The 23,464-nt window shown below is 43.6% G+C and overlaps 1 protein-coding gene across 1 annotated transcript; it reads right to left on the bottom strand.

The window, feature by feature from the left end:
• Positions 1 to 2,783: 2,783 nt before the first annotated feature.
• On the bottom strand, positions 2,784 to 22,861 carry MCM3 (minichromosome maintenance complex component 3). The gene is made up of 17 exons (XM_032864540.1): positions 22,723 to 22,861; positions 20,899 to 21,011; positions 20,268 to 20,476; positions 19,696 to 19,826; positions 17,257 to 17,495; positions 16,643 to 16,751; positions 15,175 to 15,328; positions 14,706 to 14,837; positions 13,899 to 14,107; positions 11,837 to 12,011; positions 11,364 to 11,490; positions 10,432 to 10,582; positions 7,669 to 7,809; positions 6,246 to 6,349; positions 5,427 to 5,512; positions 4,927 to 4,996; positions 2,784 to 2,992 (listed from the first exon to the last, which is right to left on the bottom strand). The coding sequence occupies exons 1-17, from the start codon at positions 22,798 to 22,800 to the stop codon at positions 2,794 to 2,796; spliced, it is 2,427 nt and encodes an 808-aa protein (XP_032720431.1). The 5' UTR covers positions 22,801 to 22,861; the 3' UTR covers positions 2,784 to 2,793.
• Between the last annotated feature and the right edge of the window lie 603 nt (positions 22,862 to 23,464).

The following is a 23,464-nucleotide window of genomic DNA, read 5'->3' as shown; positions in this document are numbered from 1 at the left end:
TTGATTCCCAGTGCAGGGCTCATTTCCTCAGCCAACTCTAGGCTCTCTGAAGAGATTTCCTGTGCAACCCATGCACAGCACTCCACCTCCCCTCTTCCCTACTCTGAAGCTCAAGTGGTGACACCTGACTCCTAGGAGAGGGGAGCAACCTGGCAGGGGAGGCGGAAAGCTCCCAAAGAGCTCTCGCCAGAACGGAGTACAGAGGCAGCCAGTACACAGGTCACTAGCACCTGCCTTATTCCACTAACCAAAGCCTTTGGGGAAACCTGACCTCAGGAAGTCTGGAATCATTAGGATCACTGGGCATTGAAAACTTAGGAAAAATGAGAAGGGCATAACCTATCTGGTTTCTGTGAGCCTTTCTCCTCATTACCTTCATCCTCTTTTTTCCTAACGACCATACCTCACAGGGCTGTTGCAAGGACTGAGGTAACACTGCCCATACCAGGTGGATCCTGGTCCCTGGGAGGAGGCTGATGAACCCAGTACCATGAGCTAAAGAGTCATCCCTGTAAGAAGCACCTGAGTCAGAGCCACACTGATCAGAGGACGGGAACCATCAAGAAGGGGAAAGGCACGGAAAAGAACAAAACTTAGGAACTCAACAAGGGGGAAATTGTTTTAAATGGATTTGACCAAAGGATCATGTTTTTTTGTAAACACATCAAAATGCAACATTTTGTTTTTGTGAAACTTGGAATTTGCAGTAATAATGAAAGTATCATGGAGTATTTCCATGCTGGCAAGCACTTACCACTTGCTCTCAATTATGTCTCACAAGCCTCCTTCCAGGCAATGAGTCCCCCCATTTCACAGATCAAATAACAAGCAGCTCAACACTTACCCTAAGTTATCTGGTAAGTGGCAGAGAAGAGACCCCATTCCAGCAACTCTTAGCAAATTGTCTTTTTTGACAACTATCTTTTCATACTGACACTTCGTTTATCCAGGAGAGTTAAGGAATAAGGTAGCATAAAAATTTCCAAGATAGGACATATTTCTCTAAGGTCCACAAACTATCTTAACTATTTCAGTGGCAAAATTAAATGTGAACAGACTTCTCTTTTTGAGTGAAGTATGTAGATAATGAAGAGAGTTATTTTTTGTCCTGGTGGATCCGGACCATCACGGATCTCAGTGCTATGTGGCAGTGACACCCTCAGGAGAGAACGACCTGCAGAGAGGTCACCCCTACATAAGTGGCCGGTCAATGCGTGCAGCAAGAAGAAGAACGTAAGGTTACTGAGTAGGAACAGATCCTTTAAATGCCTACCAACTTCTTAAATGTTACTGTAAGTTGAGAAACTACACACACACACGTTTTGAAAATCCTGATGTAAAGACTCCCTGAGTTCCTAACAGTCAATTTAACACAATGAGCATCTATTGTGGCTGTAGAATACATGGTCTTCTCCCTTCAATTCTTTTGGTTAGCTTGCAGAGCTGAAATGTCAACAAGGTAAACTTGGCTTTACAGCTATTACAGACTGCTAGATCGGCCCACTTTCCTATTCTGCCTCAGTTTCTCAAGGTATGAAGGATAGAGAGCAGGAGTCCTACTCACAAAATGTTGGACCATTCTGGAAATGATCATTTGAGAACCCCTTTTCTTCATCAGTACCCCACGGTAGCCCACATCCCTTTTTGATACTCTCATGGGCCCCTCAATTCCTATAGTTCTTATTGTGTATGCCCTCATTTTATTTTAAAATTTCTCATTGACACATTAGACATAAATCCCCAACCAGTAGGCCTCAAGAGCATGTAGTCCTATATTTGCACCTGCTGCGGAGTAGAGCACAATACAGGACTCATGGCCAGTGCTCAGTTCAGGTCAGAGTCCACTCCTGATGCCAGTGCCCTCTCCTGACTCTCCAGATTACTTCCAATAGGAGGACTTGGATTTCACATCTGGGGGGGAAAAAAAATCAGAGACGAAACCAGAACTCCCCATCTTGTGCCCGCCCTGGTTTCAGGGTAAGGTGTTCCTATCATCAAAAAGGGAGAAGAAAGTACTTCACCAATCTTAGAGCAGAAAACCAACACAACCGCCTCTACAGAGCGGCTTCCAGTTCGTGTGATGCAGGCCCCCATAAAGTACACTTTTCTTTTTAATTCAAGTAAACTTAAAAGTTCTTTGGAAGCTACTGAGAGCATTACAGCAGGAAAGATGAAACCCAAGTCCCTCTACACACTTCTGCACAAAAAGACCAAGAGCTGAACATCCAGGTGTAAGTGGTTTCACAAGGATCCTGTAAGGGGATCTCCTTATGGGCCAGAACTCACAATATTGAGGCATCTGATATACCAGGTATTACTTCTCCATGAACGGGGCTTTGATTCAAGCTCAAAAAAGGCAGCCAAAGGGTCACCTCTCTTGGATTTTCATTCGCTGGCCTTCTGCGGCCATTTAGCTATTGCAAATTAGCAAAGTTTGGCTTGCACAACTAACTGATAAATGCTGGTATCACTGAAGAAGAAAACTGCCGAGTGACCTAAGCCCCAAGGACAGCACAGCAGCCTGCTGCCACCGTGTGGTAACTTGGTGCAGCTCCTGTTGGGCAGAGCTCTCAAGGAAAACAAAATTAAACGTGTCTACAAAAGCACATTATTAAGGCCATGTGTGTAATATAAAAATAGGTAAGTTTATTCAAAGTCTCAGATATTTAGCTCAGAAGTATGCATTAGTTTTAACTGGTACTACAGAAAAGAAAGCTTTCTTGGCCTTCATGACTTGCTTCAGAGCTTCACTCCGCCAGCACAGAACCACCCAAAGCCTGAGATGAGTTCTCCTCAGATGAGGAAGATAATGCCCTCGGAGACCATGACCTGGTTGTCGTCCTGCATCTTGCTCAGCGCAGCCTGGATCTCTGCTGAAGAGAAGGGCTCTTCTCTGTCCTGGTTGATGGATTCCGTGAGGCGATTCATGCCCACCGACTGTGCGTGAGCTTCCCGGAACACATCCAAGAGGGCCACCTTGAACTCCTTCAACCTGCCCAAGTCAGGAAAAGATGAGTGAAGGAGAAGTAAACAAACCCAAAAGCTCTCACGCAAGATCTATGTTAAGTGTTAATACAGTAGAGGCATCCCCCAACATTCTATTATAGAGCTTCCTGCACACTGAGAAATAACACCATTTTAAAAACCAGAGGCGTATGAAATTGTGGGAAACTGGTGTTTCCATAGAAATGTAAACTTGGGGGGCGGCAACTAGGCAGCTTAGTTGGTTAAGCATCTTACTCTTGGTTTCTGCTCAGGTCATGATCTCAGGGTCACGAGACTGAGCCCCCTGTCGGGCTCTGGGAAGAATCTGCTTGAGATTCTCTCTCCTTCTCGCTCTGCTCCATACCCCCACCCCTGAGCACATCTGCATGTGCACTCTCTCTAAAATAAATGAAATCTTAAAAAATATATATATAAAATGTAACAGCATCTTTGAAAGGCAATTCAGCATATATACTGAAATTTTTTTTTTTTAAGATTTTATTTATTTACTCAACAGACAGAGATCACAAGTAGGCAGAGAGGCAGGTAGAGAGGGAGAGAGGAGGAAGCAGGCTCCATGCCGAGCAGAGAGCCCGATGCGGGGCTCGATCCCAGGACCCTGTGATCATGACCCAAGCCAAAGGCAGAGGCTTTAACCCACTGAGCCACCCAGGCGCCCCTATACTGAAATTTTTAATTTCAAGTTCAAGTTCAAGATCAAGCCCCACGTTGGGCTCCCTGCTCAGCAGGGAGTCTGCTTCTCCCTTTTTCCTCTGCTCCTCTCCTCTGCTTGTATTCTATTTCTCTCAAATAAATAAAAATTTTTTTTAAGATTTTATTTATTTATTTGACAGAGAGAGATCACAAGTAGGCAGAGAGGCAAGCAGAGAGAGAGAGGAGGAAGCAGGCTCCCCGCCGAGCAGAGGTCCGATCTCAATCCCAGGACCCTGAGACCTGAGCTGAAGGCAGAGGCTTAACCCACTGAGCCACCCAGGCGCCCTCAAATAAATAAAATTTTTAAAAATAAATAAATAAAATATATTTCAGTGGTTTCTCAGAAAGAGGGATTACAATTGATTTTAATATTTTTTCTAAATACTTTTCAATGTTTTCCTATTTTCTTCAGTAAACATACTGCATTCTATGCTTAAAGTATTAAAAGAAAAAAGCAAACCTTAGTCATAGGTTTTCTGCGGTGTCCAGTAAACATAAAAATGTATACATAAGGGGAGCCTGGATGGCTCAGTCAGTTAAGCATCCGACTCTTGGTTTCAGCTCAGGTCATGATCTCAGGGAGGTGAGATCCAGCCCCAAGTCTGGCTCCCTGCTCAGAGTCAGGAGTCTGCTTGAAGATTCCCTCCCTCTGCCCCTTTCCCCACCCATGTGCACAAGTATGCACGCACATGCATGCACACACAAACACACACACACACACTCTAAAATAAATAATCTTCTTTAAAAAATTTATAAGTAAAACTATTCCTGAACCTCTAGAGGTAAAAACTTCTCATCCCAAAACAAAGGACAATTCAATGAAGAAAAATGTGTGTGTGTGTGTGTGTGTGTGTGTGTACACCCTACTGAGAAGAACCCAAATAGTAAGATAAAAATTTTGTCCTTGCTTCAATTCAAGACTATCTTCCTTCCTGACCTCCCGAGGATATTATATTTAAAATCCCCACAAAGAACCATTTATAAAGCAAATGGTAAAATGTAAACAACCGGGGATTCTGGGTAAAGGTATAAAAGAATTCTGTATACTACTTTTGCAACTTTTTTTTTGCAATTTTTTTTAGGTTTGAAATTAAAATTGGAATATAAGCTGTTCTAAAAATTACTGAGCCTACAAGTTTGAGCTCCACTGATAATCAGCGTGTTTTCATACCCTCTCCCCAGAATGTCCTTGCCTCAGCAGCATGTGGCATTCACCTTTCTACTCACCTGGATTCACTTAATTCCACCTTCTGGGACTCCTTGGTCTCCTGTGAGTCTGCAGTCTTTGGAGTGTGCACTTTAGAGGATAAATGGTTACAGATAATGGTAAGACAACACGGTGAAGCCATTTCCACAGACACCAGAAAAGTAATCTTCTCCACTCCCCACACCTCACTGAGCCTACCGAGCACCCACTTCCTAGGGTTTTTATGGAACCAGCCCGGGTTAAGAAATTGAGTCAGGCAAGAGACACTTAAATACATTATCTGAGATGCTTACGCCAGGCTTGGCAAAGAGCACAGTTCCTTGGGAAGGAAGCAAACAACTGAGCAAAGCCCAGTTTCCAAAGTTTTGACTGGGTTTCCTGAGGTTCTCTTGGGACAAACCTTTTGGATACAGGGTCCTGAGCAGGGAACCAAATGGCAACCCACCAGAAAATGTAGTACACGGAGTGACTGAAGTCAGCAAAGGAACCACCTCTTTATCAATAGGAGACATTCACTCACCTTGAGGCATTTCCTCCTCTGTGTCACTGAAGTCATAGGGGTCATAGGACCCCCCATCCTTGGCGTCAGAGTGACGAGTCCTTCTCCTAAAATACCCATAGCAATTAAAAGAAACCCATCCTGTGCCTCTGACCAGAGAAAAAGAACTAGAACGATCTACAATCAAAGCAAAATGCTAGGCCCAGGTCTATACAAACTGTTACTTTTTCTTGAAAAAGACACTGAAAGTTCTGAACTAGAACACAAACAGGCCCTGCTTCCCAATGCTCTTTTTTTCTACCAACCACCTCAGAAATTCAATCACAGGCATGAAAGGGGAAAAGTTACCATGAGGAAAGGATTCTGAAAGATACACTCAAAAACCTGTTTGAGTTAGTGTGCTCCTGCTACTTAGCATTTCTTTAGCAGCAAGGAGGTCAAAAGCATCCTACCAGGGGCGCCTGGGTGGCACAGTCAGTTAGGTATCTGACTATTAGTTTCCGCTCAGGTCATGATCTCAGGGTTAGGGGATTGAGCCCAATGCCTGCTCATTGTGGAAGTCTACTAAATTTTCTCTCTCCCTCTCTCTCTGCCCCCAGCCCCGCCATGCCCGTGCACGGTCTTTCTTTCTCTAAAATAAATAAACAAATCTTTAAAAAGTCGTCATCCAAAAGAACAAAGGGGCTAGCTAAGCTCTCTACTTTGCCTAGGTTGTCTTTGGCCTCCAACCCCACAGATCTAGGTACACTTCCCAAGAAAAAGTTGATGTCAACCCCAGCAGTACTGATCCACTCCTCTCCCCTCTCCCCACCCCCAATGCATGTCTTTGCTTTGCCTTACCTCTTACTCTTCTGCTCTTGGTCCTCCTGGCTTTTCTCCTCTTCATCCTCTGTCTCTGATTCATCTTCATTTCGCCTCTTTCGTTTCTTCTCCTTCTCTAGAACCTGAGACCAAGCCAAGCATGGGTGGGTGGGAAGGGTCACCAATGCCAGGAAACTGAATGAAGAACTCTGAGTAAGAGTCCGTCTACGCCACCAGCAGAAATAACTTCCATGGGTCTAATGGCTGAGCTTCTTCCATCCCTGAGTCCCAGAACCAGGGACAGAGGAACAGGCTGCTACCTATCTTTAAAAATGCTGAGGGGGGGGCGCCTGGGTGGCTCAGTCAGTTAAGTGTCCAACTCTTACTGTCAGCTCAGGTCATGATCTCAGGGTCATTGGACTGAGCCCCACATCAAGCTCCTCGTTCAGCAGAGAGTCTGCTTGAGATTCTTTCTCCCTGTCCTTCTGCCCCCCTGCCACGCTCTAAAATAAATAAGTAAGTCTGTAAAAAAGAAAAAAATGCTGAGAGATATGTTCAATTCCTTTGACCACAGTAGATACTAAATGAGTATTTAAGGAACAAAGAAATGAATGAAAAGAAAGTCCAGCCCACAACGGTTAAGTGGAAAACAATTCATTTCTTTATAGATCAAGTGACTAATTTAAATTTAAAACAACTCCCATCCTAGCAAAAAGAGTAACCCAGGAAAAGCCTATCAAACCCATAACTAAACCCCAGATGACTATAGTTCACTGAACTGGAGATGGGGTGGGCAACAGGAAAAGACAGTGAAGGCTTCAAAAATACAGGGGCGCCTGAGTGGCTCAGTCATTAAGTGTCTGCCTTCAGCTCAGGTCATGATCCCAGGGCCCTGGGATCAAGCCCCGCAACGGGCTCCCTGCTCAACAGAGAGCCTTCTTCCCCCTCTCCACTATGCCTGCTTGTATTCCCTCTCTTGATATTTCTCGATCTCTCTCTGCCAAATAAATAAATAAAATCTGGTATAAATAAATAAAGAAAGAATGAATGACAGAAATACAATGTCATGAGCAGAAACAGAAACAGAATGACAGGCCCAAGCTTGAGAATTCAACTTTTGATGTGACATTTTGAGATGCCAATGGGAATCCTGAAGAGAATGGCAAGGAAAATGTTGTTGAAGGAAGAGGAAGATCACCAATGTTAATCCTTTGGAAACCTACTTTTTTAAGAGACGAAGTATGAGTAGGTAGAGAAGCAATCTGTTGATGGTGCAGCACGTCAATAAAACCAAAATCTCTGGGGCCTCTAGGGACTCTGGCATCAGTATTTTAAAGCTTCCCAGCTAGATGCTGCTTTCCACAGATGACCTAAAGGCAGGTGTCATTGTGGAGGGCTGGGGAGCCCAAGCACCAGCATTTACTCAGGGGGAGCTCTCGGGCCCAAGCACGGGAGCCCTCACCTTCTTGAAGTAAGCATACTGAACCAACTCCACAGCTTCCTCTGCATCCTGCAAGTCCACGGTCTTGCTCATGCGGGCCTTGGCATGGGCTGTGGCCAATCGAATCAGAGTTTCCAGTGTCCGGGCTGTAACTGGTGATGTCTGAGGAAGAGAACAAGGGATGATTACTTGTCAGAATTCCCATCACTCCCACTTTACAGAAAAGGATAAAGATACTACCAGACTGACTCTAGGAAGCATAAATAAAGGATTCAGAGCTATATATTCTGTATAAACACTACATAAAATTCACAAAGATAAAAGCAGCCAATCAGTTCACCTGGGTGGCTCAGTTGGTTAAGTGGTTGCCTTTGGCTCAGGTCATGATCCCAAGGTCCTGGGATCGAGCCCCACATTGGGCTCCATGCTCAGCAGGGAGCCTGCTTCTCCCTCTCCCTCTGCCTGCCACTCCCCCGCTTCTGTACATGCTCTCTTACAAAGGAATAAATAAAATCCTTTTAAAAAATAAAAATAAATAAATAAAAGCAGCCAAGAAAACAGGAGTGTTGAGGGAGAAAGGGGTGGGTGAACAGGGAAGAAGAAAATGAGGCATCTTACAGCTGGAAAGAAAAAAGGCTAGAAAGACTACAATAGTGAAGGAGGAAAAACAATCCTGTACTGCCAGTCTGCAACCCTCTAAGAACTTTGCTTTTATATCAACTGCATCATTTAACACTCCTGATACTTCTCCAAGTTTTACTGATGAGGAAAATGGGACTTAGGGCTTCAGGTAACTTAAGCAAGGTCACACTAAGGGAGGGGTGTGAAAGAGGTCATGTGAGGACAAATTTTTCAAGTTGGGTAAATTCAAGTCCAGAGGAAAACAGGATTCTGGCATGTTCTCATCAAGTGGTTCTCATGGCGGGGTGGGTGCATACTAAACTGGTGTGCTTCTATCTTTTTTAGTATATGCGCTGCCGAAGCAAGCACAGCTTCTATCTTTTTTAAATGCTTTTGGCTGAATGGCATCTCTGACCTAATGAGTCAGAATGTCTATGTTTAGGTATGGACATGTATACTTTTTAAGTTTCAGGTGATTATGATGTGCCCATCTAGTTAAGCATCCCTGACATTATCCAACCTTCTCAGTTTATGGATTAAAAAAACTGTGACCTGAGACGTGAAGAGATTTGTGCAAGGCCCAAAAATTAGCTGGACCTGGGACCAGAACAGAGGGCTAGTTTTTTCTGTCACACTCCTACATCGCCCATTGTATGATCCTTGATCTGGTCACTTCCACTTTGAAGTTTCGCAAATTATCATGGGATAGTATAAATAAAACCCTATTCCACATTCAAAAACAAATATATTCACTTTTTTAAAAAAGATTTTATTCATTTATTTGACAGAGAGAGATCCCAAGTAGGCAGAGAGTCAGGCAGAGAGAGAGGGGGAAGCAGGCTCCCCACTGAGCAGATAGCCCGATGCAGGGCTCGATCCCAGGACTCTGAGATCATGACCCGAGCTGAATGCAGAGGCTTAAACCACTGAGCCACTAGAGCCACTAGAGCCACACTACCCAGGTGCCCCAAATATATTCACTTTTAAGTTAAAGTCACCAAACCTTTTAATGATTTAAAAGCTACCAGAGTATGGAGGTTACACACTCCTTATAAGCTCCAATTCTTGGATAACCTAAAAAAGCAAATGAAATCTTAGCCTGCGTTAGCAGAACTACAGAATCCAAATTGAGAGATTTACCGGACCCACTAAGCCCCGAGCTCAAACAGCGTTTTGTTCAATGAGAGGGCTTCTGACACACTGAAACATGTTCACACGGTGAGAGAAACAATTAAAAAGAAAGGGGGCGTCTTAATCTGAAGAAGACAAGTCATACATAATCCCCACAAAACAAAATTAAGACCCATGGGTCCAAGTCATGGGGAAGCAAGTTTAAGCCCAATAAATACAAGAAGTTTCTAACATTTCAAAGTAGTGATGTGCCAGACATGCTGCTACTAGAGGTGTCAAGAAAGTCTTAGCAGAAATTCCAGAAGACAGAGTGCCTATATGGGTGTGAGGCTAGAATAGGTGACCTGGGATCAGGCCTAAATCCAAGAGTCTATGTCTATAGCACATAATAACGGTCTTGGACTTGGGTCTTTCTGCTGTGAAATCCTGTGTGAACTCTATGCCCCACAGTTTAGATAAATTCACAGGCAGATTTCTAGAAATGGCTTTGGACAACCAGTATGATTATCCAACTAATCATTTATCAAAGTCCAGCTCAAATAGCACACTCTCTTCCATCAAATTCGTACCAGTTCTATAAAGTCTAAAGGAAAAACTAACAGCTTCTTCATCTACACTCCAATCATCTTTCTCATTCGTTCCCTCCTAGGTACCACACTGTGGTTAGATATTTATAAATATGCATATATGATCTTTCCATCTACCTTCCTACCTCCTAAGTTGCAGATCTGAGCTCTCTGAGGATAGCTCTTCCTATTTTAACCCTGCATGTAAGAACCCAAAAGTGGCTCCTTCTGTTTGCCTCCTTCTGGAGGCCAATACCATCTGAACTAATGAGATACAGGTATCTGGTTATTCTCACTTCATTTTCCTTTATAAAAGGAAATTATTAGAATTATGGAACAGGAAGTCCTTCGGACCAGAAAGAAAAAGGTAAGGAATCCCTAAGTTAAAATGCTTTCAGAACTCCCAGGTAACAGGGACTCCCCAGCCTTAAGAATTCCCAGGCCCATCTTGGCTGTGGGGACTCACCCGGGCAGTGTCCGAGCTCATGCTGTCTTGGCTGCGCAGGCGTGAGTACTCTTCTGCAATGTAGGCACCTGACTCCTGAGTTAGGATGGGCTTGATGATTTTGGCCACATGGATGTACTTCCTCATGAACGCTGCACTCACCATCTTCTCCCTGGATGCACACACAGGGAAATCTTCTCTGCCAAACCTTGGCACATGACTGGGGTGGGGGCTTGGCCTCTCCTCAGAGAAGTCAAGGTCAAGTGGCAGAGATATATTCTAGAATCCATTATCATAAATCCCATTTATATAGAATGTGTATGAATGAGACCCTTTCATCTATGTTTATTGAATTCTGTAGCTATTACTTAGATGTATGTGAGGTAAGCAGTACAGGCAGAAGTTTAGGTATTATTTGCCCTATTTAATACGTAAAAACTGTGGCTTAGGGAAGACTTAAATTCAGTCTTCTGACTCTAAATTCTGTTCTGAAATGACAGGTTTGAATCTATACGCTTCCTACTGCACCACAGCCCTAAACAGAAGTACAAAATCTCACATTTCACACTTGGAACACTTCCACCCTAGTCTCCTTTATCCAAATCCACCTGCACAGCACCCAGGGCTTGCAGTCTACCGTCCCATCAATATTAGCTTGTCACAAACAGCTACAGGACTTGTGCAGTACTTAAGGGACGAGGATCACATGATATACCCACCATCAGCTGAGCATGTTGTCAAAGCCTTCCATTTTAGGAAGGTTAGAACCTAAGCTTAATCACCATAAACACAAGGCAACTGGCCAGGAAAAGGGGTATATAGTGTGAGATCCAGAAAAGAAAACAGGCCCACATGGCTATGAATCCAAGCAAGATCCTGCCTGGGGAACACATAAAAACATACTAATATGACAGAAATCTCAGGTTCCTTCAAGAAGTATGAAGAATGCTCACTTTTTCTTCTTGGTCCCATGCAGAAGATTGTCATGCTTCTCATAAATCTGGGTGTCCTGCTGGTCTTCCTGGTTAAAACTGGGATCGTCTGTGGCCAGGATATCCACAGCACTACCCAAAGGCATAGCTGGAAAACCCAAGTTGGGAGAAAGCAGAGTAAGAAATTGTTTCTTCTGAAGAGAGGAAAAAATTAACAAAGCCAAGACACACAGACACGTGGAGCCCACAAATAAGAAAAGTGGAATGACATGGCTCACAGAAGATGCTCAAAGGTGTTCCTAGACCCAGAAATGGACAAAAGACACACCTTAGGATGACTCTCAGTGAGCAAGAAGGGAGTGGTCACATAGACAAGGGCACCTTCAACATCAACCCAAAAACAAACACCCATCATGACCTGGGCCAGGTCTGAGATAACTGTGTCTGTTTAGGTTCCCCTCCATTAGTCACTTTGACTCTTCCTGTGGCCTCACCATCGCCATCCTGTTCCCCGGGTGCCCTGTAACGGTGCATCCTAAGGACATGGTCCGAGATCTCCCGATCCTGCTCAGGGTCCATCTGGTCCAGCATGATGAAGAGTAAGTCAAATCGGGATAGCAGTGAGTCCTGTAGCCCAATGTTCTCCATGGGGGTCTTATACTGATCATACTGTGCAACGGAAGGAAAAAGCAAGGTGGAGGTGACATCAATGGGAAGAAAGGACAAGGAGACTACTTAAAGCTACTGAAATACTTAATTCAGTTCCTCTACCTGCAACCCTTCTTTCACTGAAGCTCAGGAGACCTGAGCAAATTCAGAACCACACCTCCGAGCTGAGGTGCCTCTAACGGGCTTATCATAGGTCTTAAGACCAGTCTCCTCCTTCCCAAGCCTTATCCTGCTCCTGCCATTCCAAGGGTAGGACCAACCCTGAAAGATGATTCCTTTTCCCCTACCGCTTATAAAGTTGACAAGCTGACTAAACCAAAAGCATTCGGAAACACTGGAGTCCCTTACTTAGAAGGTAATGAGTAAAACCACAAAAATATGGTCAATAATCTATAAATCATAACATCTTAAGGCTCAAGGGAGATCTTCCCTGGGACTCAAAAACCTCTATACTTTTTTATCTTTCAGTTCAGGGCCTACGAGACTACCCACCCGGAAACCCTTTACAGTTAGACAGTCTAATACGCTTTGTGGGTAACCTTAATAATGATTCTGAACATGTTCCCCATTTCAGGACCTGCTATTTTCTCCCTGCATTTCCCAATATAATTCTTTAGGATGACATAAATACTGTTACCATTAATCTAAAAACCAAGGTTCTCAGCCCATGCTCTGCATTATCACCAACCTATGAAGCCTTCTAAACCAGAGCTACCAAGAGCCCCAACCCAAAGATTTGAATTCAGAAACCCTGGACTGGGGACCAGGCACCTGCATGTTTAAAAAACTCCACCCAAACAGGTAACCCCATACATTATGGAATCATAATTGTCAGAGAACAGTATAGGCTCTGCATTCAAATTTTTGATTGCCATTTTCTAGCTTGTGACTCTTAAGTAAGTTACTTAACTTTTTATGCCTCCATTTTCTCACCTGTAAGATAAGGATAATAACTACCTACCTACAAGGTTACTGTGAGGATAAAGGCAGTTGATAAATACAAACTATTTGTAAGTCTTAGTTAATAGTATTATTACGGTACAATCTTTAAAGAGGGCAATTTGGCAATCTCTACCAAAATAAAAAAGCGTGTAACTCTTCAGTGATTCTGTTACTAGGTATTTATCATATGGACATGCTTAACAGAATACACATAAAGGAATATTCACTGCAACTTCATTTCACAAAGTAAGGGAAAACACCAAATGCCCATCAAATGGAGACTAAACAAATTACTATAAATCAATGGAATGTAAGACAGCTGCCCCCAAAAAATAAAGAAAAAATAGAGGCGAAATTCGGCAAACCCCAAGCTGGATAAATATAATCATCATAGTAAATAAATATCAGGCAAGGGTACCTTGTAAATAAATAAGTATCATCTTCATCATCGTAAAAAACAAAGATAAACAGACTAATTCGGTTACAAGGAGCCAGTATAGTTGTTGTATACACTTAAGTTTCTGTTTCCCCAGACACTCAAGAGTTTAGTGGTTATCTCTTGGAGAAGGGATAGGAGAGAAAAGGGAAGTCTTCTAATGTCCATACTGTACTCTCTGTTCTGTTCATACATCCTACCATCTGCATGTGGTACTTTCGTTGTAATGGCAATACAGGTTACTGGGTTGTGGGACTGCAGGTCACTTTTGTTTTCTTCTTTGTATTTTCCAAGTTATTTAAATAAATAACTTGCCAGGGGATTCTGATGTGGCTGAAAACGTGAGGAAACACTGCTCTAAGTTAAGGACAAGAACAAAACGGTGGACGAGCTAAACTTTAGTCTGGCCTTTTATTCCTCTGGGACTCCAAGAATCGACTTCATGGCCCAGCTATTCAGCAAAACCAAACAAAGGTGAGGACAATGGTAAAGTGCCTGCCTGCACTCACCCTGCCGTAGACGGGGTTGGCAGCTGCCAAGACACTGCAGCGGGCATTCAGCCGAGCATGGATGCCAGCCTTGGCGATGGTGACTCGACCCTGCTCCATCACTTCATGGATGGCCGTGCGGTCCATGTCGGACATCTTGTCAAATTCATCAATGCAAACCACACCTCGGTCAGCAAGGACCATGGCCCCTGCTTCCAGGCGGCGCTCCCCTGGAAAATGAGCAGGTCAAGATATGTGTTACCATCCAGGTTGTAGAGAACAAGGGGAGAGATTTCAACCTCCTTCCTAAGCACTCAATGTCTCTCATGAGAAAATCGTGAGGAACAGTCAGTTCCTAGAGACTTAGAGAAAAATCCTGGTGGGTCAACCTTTTTAGGTCCAATCTGAACTATCCCTAAGCAGCCAGCCTCCAACAAACTTCTTTCACGGATTCTCTCTTTATCTTCATCCTCAAGTAATTCCCCAACTAGATCTCTGCTCTCTTTTCACTAGTCTTCAAATCCCTTCCTCAAATTTATAAAATAGCACTATCTTCATTTTTATTTCTTATTTCCCTTCCAATATGCAAAGCCTTCTTCAAAAGCTGTGTTTTAGGAGACAGTCTTATCCAGAGGGCCACCCAAAGACTTAATTAATTCACCCCCTATTGCCAGAGGATACCCTGGCCTCTATAGTCTGGTTCAAACTAAACTTTCAGGGTAACAAGATAAGCTTGTATCTTCCCAATACAAGCTTCCCAAGAGCAAACTACAAGAAATTACACTTGATCTCACCACAGGACGTTTGCCAAAGACCCCATAGCCTTACCCGTTTCCTGGTCTGTGGTGACAGCAGCCGTCAGACCCACTCCAGAAGAGCCCCGTCCAGTGGTGGGGATAGCCCGTGGAGCAGTGCACAGCACATAGCGTAGAAGCTGAGACTTGGCAACCGATGGGTCCCCTATAATTCAATGGGACAGTGGTGACTTGCTAGGAAACTCCTCCACTCCCACACCACACTGCAGCAAGTTCTACTTTTCTAGCACAGCTCTTGGCATAAGAGAAATTTACAGTAATGGGTTATAAATAATATTCCCTTACCATTCATGGAAGAATATATTTTAGACATAAATCAGGAAACACAAAAATGACAACAGTAAGAAAAGATTCATTTTAGCCTTCTGCCCTTTGATGGAACTGAAATACACCAGGTAGAGAATACACATTCTTTTATAGATTCCCACAAGCACACTCCACAGGGAAGACCAAGAGTCTGATGCAAATCCCCAGTGCCATACCGATCAGGAGAATATTGATGTCCCCACGGATGTGACTGCCATTTTCAAGGTCTCGTTCCACCCCTCCCAAGAGCAAGCAGAGAATCGCCTTCTTAACGTAGTCATGCCCGTGGATGCTAGGGGCCAACGACCTGGCCAGCTGGTCAAAGATATCCTACAGGAGGAATAACCAAAAGCATGAAAAGCCTGTTGAGATTCAATATGGTTTTGCTAAGCTCTGCTTCATACTTCAACCTATAAAAATGCTTGAAGAACTCCACATTTGTAGACGCCATTTCTAACTGTAAAGGCTTTTCTTAAGACAAATCACACTGATGAGACTATTGTCACAACAGATAAAGGGAAAGCCTATATTCCAAAACCTGCTTAGAGAGTTAATCTTTAAGAAAAAAGTATTTCCAGGGGGGCGCCTGGGTGGCTCAGTGGGTTAAGCCGCTGCCTTCGGCTCAGGTCATGATCTCAGGGTCCTGGGATCGAGTCCCACATCAGGCTCTCTGCTCAGCAGGGAGCCTGCTTCCCTCTCTCTCTCTGCCTGCCTCTCTGTCTACTTGTGATCTCTGTCTGTCAAATAAATGAATAAAATCTTTAAAAAAAAAAAAAAAAGAAAAAAGTATTTCCAGGTTCCAAACACTTTAGGTTTAATAAGAATGTGTATTGTGGTTCCAGTAACCTTTTGTTTTGGTTTGGTATGGGTATGTTTTTTCAGTAACCTTGATCACACAGGCACATACAGATGACCCTTGAACAATGCAGAAGTTTGGGGTGCCAACACCCCATACAGTCAAAAATCCATGCATAACTTTTGATCCCCTAAAACTTTACTAATACCCTACCAATGACCTCGTCTTACCAGTAACATAAAAATATCTGTGTTTTAAAAACATAACACATTTGTGTATGATATGTACTATATGGTGCATTCTTACAATAAGCTAGAGAAAGGAAAATATCATTAAGAAAATCGTAAGAGAAATACATTTATAGTACTGTACTGGATTTATCAGAAAAAACCCACAAGCAAGCAAACCCACAGTCCAAACACGTGTTGTTCCAAGATCAACCGTACTTTCTTCAATTCTACCTGTGGACAATTCTACCTTTTTGTCTTCAAAAAGCAAAAAAGCAAAACAAAGTAGAGAACTGAAACAAAAATAACCTATTTAAAACTTAAGTAACAATGCATCGCTACTGTCGTCCACATGGACTTACTGGTACCCTGATATTCTCTTATTCTAGTACTTGTATTAGGTTCACTTAGCAGCCCAGCAGGTAACAAAACAGAAATACTGAACAGCAAAAACATCCTTTTACTTGCTGACTGGGTCAAAACTAAAAGCTAACACCACATCCTTTAGAGAAAAAACCTTGACCCTCCTCCTGATCCTCTACAAAGATGAAAGGTGTCCCATGCCAAACACAACCCTAACAAATCCATTCCCACCCTCAAATCCCTATAAGATGCTCAGACCTTGGAACGAGTTTTACTGAACTTCTTGATCTTGGCTATATCCTCAGCAGAGAATGAAGGCTGAACGTCCTTGCTCATTTGCTTCACATTACAGGCAATCAGGATAGTCCTGAGACAAAGAAGGAGGAATAAGAAGAATAAGAATAAAAAGAATAAGAAGAATAAGAAGCAGCCTGCGGATTTTAATTCCTAACATCAGAGCCAACAGCAAATCAGAAAATAATAAAGTAAAAAAGACAGGTTGTTCTGAATTCAACAGCTGATTCTTTTAATCTGTGACACAAATATGCTGATGATTCTTCACCTCAGGAATTTATCCTCGGCTGCCCCACAGATCCTCCTTTGGACAGAAGTGTGGATCAGAAGGAGGTGGGAATACGGGAGAAATTCACGTAAGCCATGAGGATATAACCATGTTACCAACAACTCCCACTTTCAGCATAAAATAGTATTACCAGTTTTATCTGATGGAAAAGAGCTATCCCATCTCCCAGGCAGCTAGACTGCTCCACCTGTCTGATGTATGCCCCACAATATGGCAAACTAGAGCGTGAATACTACCAGAAATGCAAGCTGCCAGCAGCGTGCCAAATGCCTCAGAGCTGCACCATTACCTGAAGGTCCCTGAGGTGTAGCCTCCCTTCTTTCCAGGAAGACAACGGTAGGTCCCCACCACCTGGACTCGGTCACCAGGCTTCACTTTATCTACCAAGTCATCATCCAGAATGACGTCCACTGAGCGGGGAAGTTGGCCAGCTGGGGCCTTCTCCGGCATCTCCTGGATCGTGATGGTCTGGTGGTCCTTGTAGACAGAAAGGCCATATTCGGTCTCGAGGGGATTGTTTTCCTCATCCTGAAAAAGACATACAGAAAAGCATTGTTATCTTGTCCTGGTCTTAGTAATGCCACACTCATTTTTTTTTGTAGGAAACAAATATAATTTGGAAATGACCTCATGAGATTTTAGTATCTAGAACAAAAAAAAAGCCAAATGTGTACTCCAGTTTCCTCCACTCCCATCTGATCTAGTAACAAATCATCTAATGGAAGGGACAACTATAGTCTGAGGGAGCCGCGGTTACATTAAAATCTAAATTAAGATTCTTATTTCCCCTGTACTATGACACAGTATTTCCACTCCTAGGTAATACCTGACAGAAACATGGACCCAAAGCCACATAGTACAATGTTCACAGCAACATTATTCCCAATAGGCAAAAATTAGAAAATATCCAAATGCCATCAACAGAATGGTTAAATAAATGTAGTATATTCACCCAAGTGAACACTATACAGCAATGAAAATGTATAAAATACAGCTATACACAACATGAATGAATCTCAAATACACCTGTTGAACAAAGGAAGCCCAGCACAGGAATATTTAGATAAAATATAAAAACAGGCGGGGCGCCTGGGTGGCTCAGTGGGTTAAGCCTCTGCCTTCGGCTCAGGTCATGATCTCAGGGTCCTGGGATCGAGTCCCGCATCGGGCTCTCTGCTCGGCAGGGAGCCTGCTTCCTCCTCTCTCTCTCTGCCTGCCTCTCTGCCTACTTGTGATCTCTGTCTATCAAGTAAATAAATAAAATCTTAAAAAAATATATATACAAAAACAGGCAAAAGTACTCTGTGTTGCTGATGATATCAGGATAGGGTTAACCTTGGGGAGTGTGGGCCCTCAAACACTTCTGAGTGCTAGGAAGGCTCTGTTTCCTGGTTTGGACAATGATTTTCCAGGTATTTTCAGCTTGTGAAATTTCAGTGACCTGCATACTTTAATATAAACTTTCCTGTATGTATATTAAACTTGAGTAAAGACATTTTAAACTTTTACTCCCTTGCCATTTGAATTTTCTAAAAATGCAACAGCAGCCATTTATTGAATGCTTACTATGTATAAGGCATTGTGCTATTATCTCATGAGATGATCTCATGTAATCATTCTAACAACTCGGTAAAGCAGGTATTTTTCACATGTAACAAATAAGGAAACCGAGACTGGAGAGGTTAAGTAAGTTCCCCAAGTCACACAGGAAATTGCAGAGCCAGGACTTCAGGCAAGTATAACTCCCAAGCCATATTCTTCAGTACCACACTAGATGACCTCCAGGAATCCAATGTATTCCAGATCTTAAGCAAAGAAGCGTGGCCCCAGTAATCAGCAAAAGAGTACTCCCTGAGTAGTTACTGAAGACAGTCTAGAAGGAGGTATCTTACTGAAGAAGAGAGCAGGGTGACAGAAAATGCAACTGGCCTGAAAGTAAAAGGACATAGGTTCTAGTCCTTAGGGTCATCACTAACTGGTACCATGTGCAAGTCACTTAACCTTTCTGAATCTCAACATTTCACCTGAAGACAGACTCAACGATTCTAAAGTATGCTTCAGTTATAATTCTAAGGTACTCATTCTTGTTTTAGATTAAGATTCCTGCACTAATTGAGTTGAATATAAGAACTGGTTATACTCATATCTGTATCCTCCACAGTGCTTAACAATTCTTTGGGTACAGTGGCTCTCAATTAAAATTTGATGGCAGGGACAGGTATTCTTCAATAGAATGAATTCAGACATCAAGTAACCAACACTAATCATCTTCTGTCTCATTAAGAAAGCCTCAAATTGTCTTCAGTTCAGAACAGTCAGAACATTAAGTATAAAGTCATTTCCAATGCCATTCCTCTCCCAACCCAAAGTTAAATATTTGCAAAGATATTATGGTAACACTATAGCGTAAGTATTGTCCCATATTACTTTAAGTAGATTATAAAGTTATATATAACTTTGCTCAAAGATCTACGTTGCTTAATGACTTTTTTCAATCTTTCTACAATTTGCCGAATTTTCTAGAGTATTTATTCTTTTTTTTTTTTAATTAGAATTGAAGACTTTCGTATTAAACTCTGGCTAGCGATCAATCTTTCTTTGAGATTAATCCTTACACTTTTCATCTGATGTACTTTAGAAGACTTCAGATATCACTCAATTATTTGCATGAAAACAGACATCCTTGATTCCCACCTCCCAAGAAGCCCAATTAATTCATTCCCCTCACCTTGGTGGGATAGACCGAGCTGGAAGGAAAGGCCACCAGGGTAGTGAGATCAGAGTAACGTCGTTCTATAGTCTTCTTGGTAGCAGGGCAGTAGTGGACACTGCGGACGACTTTGGGACGAACTAGAGAGCCTAGCAATGGAAAACATGCATAAGTCATTCAACTAGACATTGACAAAGGTAGAATCTGACGCAGACAAGTCTATCATGACTCTAAATAAATACTGTTTTCTGATGACTAGTTTAAGCTACTTCAATACTAGTCATTTATTCATTTTTATATTTAGAACATCAACATACCTATATAAAATGTCAAGTACAACTCTTCCTGACCAAGAAATGATAGGAGTTCAGAGTTAAAATGAGGAGATTACAAGAGCCAAGACACGCCCACACTCAGTAGAATTCATCATTCTGGACCCCTTCATCAATGTACACACCACAGCTCCTCCCAGCTTCACCCTGTACGTTCAGGGCTAAGCTACCCAGCTCTACTCGGCTTCTCCTCCTTCCCCAGGCCCTCTTAAGACTATCCCACTTCCATTCCCTTAGCCCCGATTTGAAGCCACTCACACTTGGTGACAATGCCCTCCACGCAGACTACACAGCTGAGGAAGCAGGAGGTAAGAGTCCGGGGAGAGACATGCTTGGAGCCAAAGCTGCCCTCCAGTCCTATGTAGAACTCCTCATATTGCTTGGCATAGGTAGCATCAATGGAGGCCACAAAATCCTTTAAAGCCCGCTGGAAGGCAACCAGCTCCTCAAATGCATTGCTCAGGAGGCTGCACATGAGCAAGAGAGAGGATGATTAAGCAGAAAGAGAAAAACTCAAAAAAAAAAAAAAAAAAAAAAAACCTGACCCTCAAAAATAAAAGTGGTATGAAAATCTAGCTTCTACTTTCTCCTACCATCCTGGATGACTCAGTAAATTATATCAGAACTGACAGCTAACTTTAATTCAGCTTCTCAAAGATGCAGAAATGATACTCAGTTAAACATGGAAAGAGATGCTCCAGAGAGGAAAATGCCCACCACCTACTTTGGGAGGAAGAAAAAAAACAAAGAAGCAGGTAAGGCAATGAGGGTCAAAAACATTCCATCCAGGCCCTCTCATGGGAAGCCTGTTCCAATCCAGGGAAGAGAAAGGGGGCCACTGTCACTCAGAGCCAGGATAGCCCCTTGGAAGAAGCCCCTTACCACTTACCGGTTAGCCCTCTTCTCATTCTTCCTGCGCAGGTCATTCACATTGACAATTAACCGGTATTGGTTGTCACTGATCAGCTCCCGAACTTTGCTCTGATAAATTCCCTGGTCTTCCTGCAAAATAACCACCACATATCACAAGAGGCACAAATTCAAAAATAAGACAGTATTTAAACAGAGGCAGTTCTCACAGCAAGATCAATCCATCAATCTCTGCAGCAGAAGGGACCTCCCATTTCTCCACATTTTCACTCACTAGCCTGAGATTCCAAATACACCCTCAGAGGCAGTTGCAGGATGTATAATAATCTCAACATCCATGTTAGGATTTCTATTATCATCTGCAGCTTTTCTGTATGCAGTCATTTCTCAACTTCTAATGGCGAATTAAAACAAGGTCATAATAAGTCAGAAAGGACAAATAAAAGCTTATCAAGGGGCACCTGGGTGGCTCAGGGGGTTAAGCCTCTGCCTTCGGCTCAGGTCATGATCTCAGGGTCCTGGGATGGAGCCCCACATCGGGCTCTCTGCTCAGCAGGAAACCTGCTTCCCCCCTCTGTCTGCCTCTCTGCCTCTTGTGATCTCTGTCAAATTTAAAAAAAAGAATCTTAAAAAATTTTTTTAAAAATTTTAAAAGGCTTATCGAAATGTAAATTAGCAGATTAAAATGACTTTTCACTTAAGAATTACAGAGGGAATTAAAATATTCTATTTCCCCAATTAGCTGTATAATAGGGAAAAGAGTTCTCTAGCCAGACCTAAAGGAATAGGAAGCCTCGCTATTTGTTTACAGACCCAGCATTACCCACCCTTTTAAGGAGCTTTACAATATCCTATGGCTTCCAATCCTGGACAGCATACAAAGCCCCCTTTGCCAGCAGAGCAAACACTTTTCTGCATCTCCTTTGGCAGTGAAATGGAATGCAGCCAAGTTAGGTAGTCTTTTCCGCCAGTACCTGCAGGTCTTTAAGTTAGCGGATCACTACCGTTCTGATGAAGTTCTAGAACATAACTGAGGTTCAGTGGGGTGAGGTCCAAAGCCGATGACCAAGAAAGAATTCTTGAGGCATTTTTGGTGCTAAATGGTGGTTTATTAAAGCACGGGGACAGGACCGGTGGGCAGAAAGAGCTGCTGCCCCAGGATTGTGAAGGGTGGCAGGTTCTGTACCAACGGGGTGGTGAAAGTAAAGAAAAGGGAGGTTTCAATAGAATTTTCATATGCTAAAGAGGACCTACAAGATAGGAAAGCCTTGCTACTGTCAAGGTCATTTTCCCCTCTAGCAAGGTATTACCATTAAGATAGGTGGGAGATTCCTAAAGAAAGTCACACATGTCCCACTCAGGAGGGGGGTCGGAGAAGGTTGCTGGGTGTCAGCTTTTGCTTTGTCCTCAGCCAGCCTTCTGTCCCTCATCAGTTCTACAGCATTCCTCCCCCCACACTCCCTTCAACTTGAGAGAGCCGGGAGTGATTCCGAAAGGTCAAAGCGAGCTTTGCCATTTTGTGCGCACTTGAAAGAAACCCGCTGCCTTTCGCGAGACCCCGCCCCATCAGCACGCAGGAGAGTTTCAGGATCGCTCCCTCAAGGCTGCACCTACAGGAGACCAGCCGCGGACTCCACCGCGAGAAACGTTACGCGACCCTACATGGAAGACTCCTGAGGGCGCCGGCCCTGGCCCAAGAGTCCGGAGGCCCGACGGACCTCCCGGGAGTCCCCCGCCCCATCCCGGCCCGGCGTGGGGCAGCATCCGCCGTGGCCTCCCTCGGCCCGTCAGCGTCCCCAGGGCCTTCAAGCGCCAGAGTCTCGCGCCCCCACGCCTCCCTCACCTCATCATCCAAGAAATCCAGGTAATCTCTCTGCGCCTCTCGCAGCTCTACGTCGTCCAGTACCACTGTCCCGGCCATGCTCGCCGCCAGGGAGCCGCTTTCTGCAGAACCGCGCGGACGGTCCTCCGATGATCCCGCCCCGGCGCGAAAACTTCCGAACTTTTCCCGCCACCAAAGGCTACGTCAGGAAGGGGAGGGGTTTTCCGGAACGATATTCACATTCTGATTGGCTGACACCCCTTACGCGAGAAGAGCGAATATCCAATCGAGAACTTGTTCCACTTCGGCTTTCCCGAGACACACCTCGAGGTGGCGGGAAATATGACACCCGAAGCCCTTGGTTTCTCCCCTCACTGACAGGAAAGCTGACCAATGGGGCCGATAGGAGGCTCGCGGGGTCTGATCATTGGACAGGCGGGCAAGAGGAGGAGGACGCGCTGCATTCTGGGAGTCGTAGTCTTCCCCCTTTTACCGGATGTTTTATAGGTTGTTTTTGTTTTTGTTTTTGTTTTTTCAAGCTGCGGTTCCTTGACCTACCGTAGAGAAGACTGTCTGGCGGTTGTAATAAAAGTAGCCTAAACGTCAGAGAATGGGAGTTTTTACGCAGGGAGATAAAAACATAATAGCAACCTGTTTTTTAAATGTACTAAAATCAGGCGTGCTGGGTATGTTTCTGAAGCAAACTGCCCTCAAGTGGCTTTCCGAGGAAAAAGTGAATTTTGAGAATCTGTGGGATGGAATT

This window comes from Lontra canadensis, unplaced genomic scaffold (genome assembly GCF_010015895.1).
Source record: "Lontra canadensis isolate GAN:19392208 unplaced genomic scaffold, GSC_riverotter_1.0 scaffold27, whole genome shotgun sequence".
NCBI classification, from domain to species: Eukaryota; Metazoa; Chordata; class Mammalia; order Carnivora; family Mustelidae; genus Lontra; species Lontra canadensis.
This window is presented reverse-complemented; position numbering and strand designations above follow the sequence as displayed.

Coding starts and splice junctions, on each gene's coding strand:
- MCM3 (XM_032864540.1), bottom strand. CDS start 22,800: ATGGCCGGGACAGTGGTACTGGACGACGTAGAGCTGCGAGAGGCGCAG. Junction 14,108..14,705: donor CACCACAGACCAGGAAACGG/GTAAGGCTATGG, acceptor CTCATTTTCCAG/GGGAGCGCCGCCTGGAAGCA. Junction 10,583..11,363: donor CATGGGACCAAGAAGAAAAA/GTGAGCATTCTT, acceptor GTGTGCATCCAG/GGAGAAGATGGTGAGTGCAG.